A 9478-nucleotide genomic window follows, 5' to 3' on the forward strand; every position below is an offset into this window, starting at 1 on the left:
TAATTAATGAAATTTTCAAAGAATATTACTAGTGTTATATGTGTTGACACAACTATCGCATAATGTTGATAAAATATTATCAAATGGTCAATATTAAAAATATTTGGAAAATACAAAATACTTTTGTAATTAGTTGGTAATTTACCCTTTCTATTTTCATGATATCAAACCAAGAGTTTTTTTTTTTTTTAATCTTATTGTATTTGTGACTCTTATAAATATAATCTTCTTTCATCAACAAATACTCAGAAAGAAAGAATTTCCAAAAAATACATCAATATATATCTTCTTAGCATTGACAGGTTCCCATCTTAAAACTTGTCATAAAGTCTAGACAGCGTCATTTAACAGTATTCCTTCAAACAAATCCAAAAAAAGGGCTTCTCTTCGATGGATACCTATCTTCATGAATCCGAGCAAGTACTCTCCATACTATTCCCTCTACAGTACTGAAGCTCCAATGAAACCTGTCGTTCTATCTGAAGTTGTCGATAAAAATTAGCTATAAACATATCCGCTCTCTTATCGATATCTTCATCAGATACATAGCTTATTGTCCTTTGAAGTCTTCCTCTTGATGAACCCAATTCATTACCATCAGTGCCATCGATGCAACCAGATAAACCCGACCTCTCATTGAAACTCAACCGATGTCGGCTCGAGGAACCAATGATAGAAGAAGCGAAGTGCCATCGATTGATTTTGAAGTTTAGAATGAAACCTACTTTCTTAATAACCTTCTTTAGCCTGCCTAGAAGTAACCAGTTGTCTATACCCATGGTGTTAGAGAGATGACTTTGATTAATGTAAGAAAATGTGTTGTATCTTGCAATGGGATTAGGGTTTTATAGAGAGAAGTAGATAATGTCATGGTGAAAGCTACGCGGTTCCGGGAAGTTGCTCGGGTGCTTAAAGGAAGAAAGTGAAAGCGTGGCAAATAAGCTTACTCTGTTAATTGAAAACTATTATATGTTGACTTCCAAAAATTTTATTGTACAACATATACACTTTGACCGTATTTTGTCTTTTTTAGAGAACTTCTGTTTTACTAACAGCACCCCAAGATGTGTGTAAACTCTGTGGTGATTTACATGTGAGTTGGGAAGGTTTTAGGCAAAATTTGGTGTGGTAATAAAATATCCTTTTTTTTTTTTCTTACCTTATAAAAAACTAATAATAAGGTCAAAGTCAAATAATACGGATGCAACTTGGGCGGATGAGCCAAAACTCTACGCAAGATCAATCCGAATGATGGGCAAGCCTGATCTAAGTCATGTAGAACATCAAGCTCCAAACACAATAAATATTTTTATTTACATTTTAAAGTGTTTTTTAAAATTATTTGTTGTTTAGGATACAAAATTTTTTTTTACTAATAAAAAACAATTAAGTTTATTCGAGGAACCCAACTGTTTCATCCATCCAAAATTACTAATTCAGATTAACCCAGACTCAACTCGAGGTTAGAAGTTCAAGTTTGGATTGAGCTTGGATTAATGGACTTATGCTCAATGTTACAGTTGAGTTGAGCTCAGATTGACCGAGGGCTCTGTCACAAATAGGTTTACTGTGTAAAGTAAAATGAGAACTATTATATATTATATATTGATTTTGAAAAATTCTCTTCCGTAAGATAATTATGATTTATGATCAAACTCAAAAAATACCATCTTGTGCCCCTAATGAAACTACGTGCCACATTCTTTTGGGTCTCACTCATCCATTTATACAATATAAAAATGAGAAAATAATAATAATTCTATTGCCACACCAATTTTTGCTAATGCCACCACTTTTACCCTAGAATTAGTACAAAAAAAATTTGATGGATATTAATGGGATCGAATTCGTGAATATTATAATTTAAAAATTAATATCCAAATTCGAATCCAATATTTGTTGGATACTTTGGCATAAATTTTCACCATCATGGCACCATCTCGAGATTCACAGCACCATCAGTTCAAAATTGCAAAAAGAACTTGTCTGAACATCGGTGTGCTATTTATCAAAGAAGCTCCGAAACCTAAGGTAGATTCACACCAATTATTCAATCGGAATCAATTAATTTTCAAGAAGCAAATTTATCTTGTATTTATAATTGTTGAGTTTCCCTATTGGTTGACGCTCGAAACGCTTTAGCTCTTCTTGCACCCGCTTAGTAGGTTTCTATAGAGGCGATTTCGTGTTATCTCTTACAATTCAACTTCTTCCATTTGCCTCTTATCCTCTGCTCCCTCCGACCTGCAATGATGATACCAATATGGTACCTATCAAAAACTCTTCGATAATAAAGTTGATTATGTAGTTTAGTTAATCAGTAATAGACTATCTTTTTTTTTTTAAACCACTCCCTTCTGAGTTTCCTCCTCTATTTGTACATTTTTCTTTGAGATTTCTTCGAATAAGGGATCTCTAATAGAGATTCCTTACATTTAGGAGATGATACTGAGAAGGGAAAGATTCTCTAAACTCCGTTATCTACTCCCTTGATTCTTCAAATCTTTCTTGAAAATATGGGATTTGAGTTAATTCGAAGTCCACTTAAAAGTCTACCCTACTCAGTTTATATACTGCACAAAGCTGACATTCAAATTCTGCCATTTTAGACAAGTTGGGTGTCTTAAGTAATACTAGGGAGGAAATTAATAATTGATACATGCCTCCTACTAGTTTAATATCTAGACACATGTAGTGTGGCGCCCCGCCGAACACTAACACAAATCCCCATGTCAGATTTCAAGGTACGAGGTGGCACCTCGAAATTTCGGCATGGTCTCCTCTGTTTATGTTAGCATTCCAAGGCGATTCAACCTGCACCTGATAAACGACATACAATCCTGCATATAACAAACAAAATATAATACTAGCAGAAGCCTATATACGTCTAATAATGTCCGATAGATCAGAGTGCGGGAGAAGAAAAATTATATACAGGATTATACAAAATTCCTCACTCTAACATAATTCCTAACACTCAAGACAGAATCCATAAAACTACCTGGAGAAACTGACACCACTAGGGGGTATAGCCCTAATACTTACCAGGTGACGGACTCTAGTTGTCTATCTGACCAACCAGATGATCCTCGCTCTTGTTCTACACTTGTTTCGCCAAGCTTCAGATCTGAAACTAAAAAAAATGGAGAAGGAAAGGGTGAGTAACAATGGTTACCCAGTAAGGAAGCAACAATTTCTGCCAATAACCTCTCCTAACATGAACGAATAAACATACTGAATCATTTTAAAATAAACAAAGTTTTACAGAAGAAACCTACGATTAACTGGTATATATAGCCAGGGATGAGCAACTAAACATTTTAAAACTCACATTACATCGATCAGGAGTACTCACTATAACATTCTCTTTTTATACAAATCTAATTGATCAAATAGAAATAATAAACATGCATTTCATTTTTTATATCAAAATAAGCAACAGATACATAATACACAATGGTGGAGTATTGGAATTAGAGTGTTGGGATTCACGACTGGATCGCTCCCAGTCGGGACATGATGTTACAATTTCTCTCTGGCTTTTAGTTCCTGATTTTGTGGCCGGTCGCTGCACTTACCACGTTTGGTTGACCATTTATCCGGCTCAGGCTGGCCGTTTGACGTGACCGTAAGCAATGGGTCTCTTTTCGATGTGTCAGAACGTTCGACTACTATAGATTGTTAGTGATCACTGACTAATCATCTTCGTCTATGCCTATCAGGCGTGCATGTGATTCCCAAATATACAAACCATTCGTATACGACCACATTTACATTACAAGTTCACTGGTAAAGATAGAGAGGAATAAACCCGGATTCCAGTTGTGACTCCACTCTCATACGCGTCCCATACCACGTATGAGTTTGGTGGTCCCTACCGTACATCCCAGGATAGTACACCACTCCGGATGATATGATGCACTATCCCTTCAGGCATTCACAAACTCTTTAACAGCTCACAAAATAGCTACATATGTATATTATTTTCATTTGAAAACAAAAGAGAAATTAACAATACAAGGTTGAGAATGGATATCCAGTTTCCTACCATGCAATTGTGGCCACCCGGCCTGAAATAAATAACATAACGGAAACGTAAATAGCGCCTCGCGCTAACAGAAAGGAAATAAACATGCAACCAATAATATTATCCCTGGATATCTGTTCACCAACCTACACACAACACAACAACGTAAAATGCAGACATCACCCATCGGGTGTGACTCTGACATTTTACCGTTTCATACCATTTTTCCCCTTTTCTGATTTTTACAATTTTCAATCTCTTCAATAAAATATCCATTTTCTGATATTCATCAACTCAAAATGAGTTCATTGAATATTAAATCACATTTTCCACTATAGAATTTATTTCTATCAATAATATTGAAAAAGAATACAATTTTTATATCAAAACGGGGTCCGAACAGTGCACAAGACCCAATTTATGGAAATAACCCGTTATAATACTCTACCCACGTATAATTTGTTAAAAATACAATTAAAATATCAAACATGCAATTTCTGGCGTGAATTTTGAAATAAACAAAGAATTCTATATTTCGGAAATACATCCAAATTTTTCAAATAAAATCCTAAATGCAATTTTCACAATCTATGATTACTAATAGAAATTGAGAGTTCCTTACAATCACTAGGCGACGAAATTGAAGCACGTGCGCGGAAATCGAGGCGAACGGCGCGGAAATCGAGACGGACCGAACTTGGAAGCGACTGATTTTTGAAACCGGCCTGGTGGTTTCAAAGATCTCGATGTGCTTGTCTCTTCTCCCTTCTACGGCGAAAGACAGTTTGACCCCGAAATCAATGAAAACCGAGGTCGAAGTTACGAAAATCTCCGTATAAAAATACGGCTGATTTTTGACTATACGGGGTGAAAAAGACGAGAAAACGGAAGGAATTTAGGTGGGTTATGTAGAGAATGAGACGACGGACGTTTCTCCCTTCTGCGTCGAAAATCGATTTGACCCCGAAACGGAAGAAATCCGAGGTCAAAGTTTCGAAATTTTCGTATCCAAATACGGCTGATTTTTGACGATATCGGGTGAAATAGAAAGTGAAACGAAGAAAGGTTGGGTGGGTTTTTTAGAGAACGTAGCTGCGGACCTTTTTCTCTTCTGCGGCGATCGTCGAAAATGGACCGTTTGCGAGAGATCTGAAGTGAAAAAATCGGAGGAAAAACAAATTTCTTTTTTTTTCGTTTTTTTTTTTTTCGCACTGTTTGGACGAGTGGGGAAGATGAGATTTAAAAAAAATTTAAATATTATTTATATAATATTTGGGACGAATTCGGTATTTTGTCAATTGTTTCGATCGATGATAACTTGATCATCCGGACTCCAAAACTGACGAATGAATACTCTATTTCGTCTAATTTTTCGTTCTGGATTTAATGGTGTAGTCAATTTCTACAAATTTTATTTCTAACAAAAATTTACATTTTTGGCCTGAGGTGACACCTAAACTTGATGTCGTTTTCGTTTTTGGGGATAATTCGACTTCCTGATCTCCAAAAATGACAAATAAATAGTCTATGTTGAATAATTTTTCGTTATGAACCCAATGGTATGATCGAATTTTAAAAATTATCCCTCTAACAAAAAGTCACTGTTTTAGCCTGGTCCGACCCGGTAATCGAGGATTTTACAACTTTTATATTCGGACTCGCATTTAAGCATGCTTACAGGCTAAAGTATATTTTTCGATCATTTTGAATCCAATGGTGAGGTCAAATTCCATTAAAAATGATCAGAACAAGGTCCTACAATTTTACCCTAAGTCCCACTTTCAAGATTTTCTTAAAATTCCACTATTTTTCCTCGAGATACGAATTAAAATTTTGGGGTTTTACATGTAGGGTCCAAATGCTTCTACTAAATTAACCATCTACAGTTTCTATTCTAATTCCATTGTCACTTTGATTTCCAACAATATTGTGTATATATCTTTTGCCCACAAATTTATTTTTTAAGATTTCAAATCTTAAAAAAGGTAATTGGGCCACATTGATTATCACATGGAGAATCCAACAACACAATCTTCTAGATTTCATGAAAATGGTATATATATATATATATATATATATATATGTTTTTCGAATTTTGATTCAAGGTGTTGAAAATGAATTGCTACCGAACACCCAAATTTTTTTAAAGTTCACATAATTTTGTCCTCTACAACCACATTGCATTAGATCATGTTTTTGAATGTCACAAGGTCATCGGATCAAAAAGTTTTTTTGCTGTCACTATGGGCAAGAGAGAGAAACTTTTTGTCCCAACACAGTTTTCTTCCTTTCAAATGGTTGTTGGATTGTGAGCAAATTTTCTCACAGCATTATGAGCAAAAAAATACTCATATTTTCAGCATGAAAAGAATTAAGGGCATTTTTAGTGGAAAATTTCATTTCCAAGGTGTATTTAATGCAATTTAACATGTGCCCTTTGGGCACATGTTAACAAAACCTTTTCAAAAATAAGAAAAAACTATGAAGTGGGAAGGCCGATTCAAAATTTTGAAGGAACCCTCTCAATTGGATGACATGGAGCATTTCTAGGAAGGTATTCCAAATTTTGGTGGAAATATAGAGGTGTAAAATAAATTCAAAATGCCACATGTCTTGTAACTAGGGGGTTCCTTCAAAATTTTGAAGCAGCCTTCCCGCTTCAAAGTCAAACTCTCAAAAATATTCTCACTTCCTAGTAGGGATGTACATTTCGCTATCCAGAACCAAACCCGACCCGATTTTTTTGGTTATGGGCTGGTATATATGAAATCAAAACGGACCTATTATTTTTCGAGTATGGGTTAGGTACTGGTAAAGATCAGAAGGGAATACCCATGCCCTACCCAAACCCGATTTTTTGGGTTCAAATTTGGTCAGATACCGATTTGGGCATATTTTAAATTTTAAAATATTTTAATTTAAAATTTGATTTATTTATATGGATTAGTTTAACTTCATAGTTTAAATCTAAACAAAGTTCAAATTTATACATATATATATATATATTTCACTGCATAGAAAATTTTATATAAAAAAATAAAGTATATGCAAATTATATTAAACATTTTTAAATATGTTTAACTTTAAAATCTAAATATTTTATGGGTATCGGGTAATCGAGTATTTTACATTATTATGTAGGGTTTAAAATGGGTTGGATATTATCTAAAATTCGAATGATCCGAATTCGAATTTAGCAGGTTTAGTTCCTCTAAGTATATACTAATTAAAACATGGGTCAGATATGAATTTTTCTTTAAAAAAGAAGAGTTACCCGAATCAAATAATTTGGTTGGATCGGATCCGGATATGAATTTTAGTAAAAATAAAATGATTCGGATATGATTTCATCTAGTAGGATCCGATTTTGATTTGGATCTAGATTCAAATAAATAAATTCAGATATGGATATGAATACGAATACACTCGTATCCGACATGTTTTATGCCCTAATTTTACTGGTCAATTGCAGGTTTGGGTCAGCTTTAGGTCACAGAAATTGTAACCGAACTTCAGTTTCGAATCGGTTTTGGACCGGGTATTTGGTACACCCCTACTCCCTTGAAAAACTATTTGTCAAAGAACCACGAGACAGTATAGATTTTTGAGGCAGAACATTAAACTATTTCAACACTATTGACTAATAACATTAAGACAAGTGGCAAACAACCCTACTACTACTGGACCCTATTATCATGGGGATCCTAATCCTCGGATCAAGTGATGATTTTTGTGAATTTCTGCACCTAATTTATTCAAATGTTAGAATTGAAGTAAGAAGGAGTAACGATACTATACTCCCTAGAGTTGGATTTGTATGCCAAGTAGTCCGACCCTTCGATCTTCCTAAACAACTTAAAAGTGTCTAGTTTGTAATAAGACCATTCCACAACGTGAAAAAAAAACCCACATTTGACAGTTCAAGACCGTTGAATTTCATAAATTCAATGGATCAAGACTTCGATTTTTTCATTATTGAATATATATATATATATATATATATATATAGGGTAGCGTTCAATGGCAAACATTTTGGCAAAACATTTTTCAAAACATGGGTTAGAAGTCTTGGAATGGGCTGGTTTTTGGTGAGGATGATCTCTACGGTGAGGAGATCATCCTCACCAAAAATCAGCCCATTCCAAAACTTCTAACCCATGTTTACAAGTTGAAAAATCGTGGACTGTCCATTTTTTGTAAACTATTTTTGATGGGGTTAGAAGTTTTGGAATGGGCTGATTTTTAGTGATGATGATCTCCTCACCGTAGAGATCATCCTCACCAAAAATCAGCCCATTCCAAAACTTCTAACTCACGTTTTGAAAAATGTTTTGCCAAAAAGTTGGCCCTTGAACGTGACCCATATATATATATAGGGTAGCGTTTAATGACTAACTTTTTGGCAAAACATTTTTCAAAACATGAGTTAGAAGTTTTGGAATGGGTTGATTTTTGGTGAAGTTGATCTCGTCAACCTCACCAAAAATCAGCCCATTCCAAAACTTCTAACCCATGTTTACAAGTTGAAAAATCGTGGACCGTCCATTTTTTGTAAACTATTTTTTATGGGGTTAGAAGTTTTGGAATGAGCTGATTTTTGGTGATGATGATCTTCTCACCGTAGAGATCATCCTCACCAAGAATCAGCCCATTCCAAAACTTCTAACCCATGTTTTGAAAAATGTTTTACCAAAAAGTTAGCCATTGAACGCTACCCTATATATATATATATATATATATTATATATATATATATATATAGGGTAGCGTTCAATGGCAAACATTTTGGCAAAACATTTTTCAAAACATGGGTTAGAAGTCTTGGAATGGGCTGGTTTTTGGTGAGGATGATCTCTACGGTGAGGAGATCATCCTCACCAAAAATCAGCCCATTCCAAAACTTCTAACCCATGTTTACAAGTTGAAAAATCGTGGACTGTCCATTTTTTGTAAACTATTTTTGATGGGGTTAGAAGTTTTGGAATGGGCTGATTTTTAGTGATGATGATCTCCTCACCGTAGAGATCATCCTCACCAAAAATCAGCCCATTCCAAAACTTCTAACTCACGTTTTGAAAAATGTTTTGCCAAAAAGTTGGCCCTTGAACGTGACCCATATATATATATAGGGTAGCGTTTAATGACTAACTTTTTGGCAAAACATTTTTCAAAACATGAGTTAGAAGTTTTGGAATGGGTTGATTTTTGGTGAAGTTGATCTCGTCAACCTCACCAAAAATCAGCCCATTCCAAAACTTCTAACCCATGTTTACAAGTTGAAAAATCGTGGACCGTCCATTTTTTGTAAACTATTTTTTATGGGGTTAGAAGTTTTGGAATGAGCTGATTTTTGGTGATGATGATCTTCTCACCGTAGAGATCATCCTCACCAAGAATCAGCCCATTCCAAAACTTCTAACCCATGTTTTGAAAAATGTTTTACCAAAAAGTT

At 34.7% G+C, this 9478-nt stretch overlaps 1 protein-coding gene across 1 annotated transcript; it reads right to left on the bottom strand.

Moving 5' to 3' along the window:
* Nucleotides 1-404: 404 nt before the first annotated feature.
* On the bottom strand, nucleotides 405-779 carry LOC147392903 (uncharacterized). Its single transcript, XM_086456446.1, has one exon. The coding sequence runs from the start codon at nucleotides 777-779 to the stop codon at nucleotides 405-407; it is 375 nt and encodes a 124-aa protein (XP_086312572.1).
* Nucleotides 780-9478: the final 8699 nt, after the last annotated feature.

The sequence above is a fragment of the Akebia trifoliata genome, chromosome 10 (assembly GCF_017979445.1).
Source record: "Akebia trifoliata isolate Shusen 1 chromosome 10, ASM1797944v1, whole genome shotgun sequence".
NCBI classification, from domain to species: Eukaryota; Viridiplantae; Streptophyta; class Magnoliopsida; order Ranunculales; family Lardizabalaceae; genus Akebia; species Akebia trifoliata.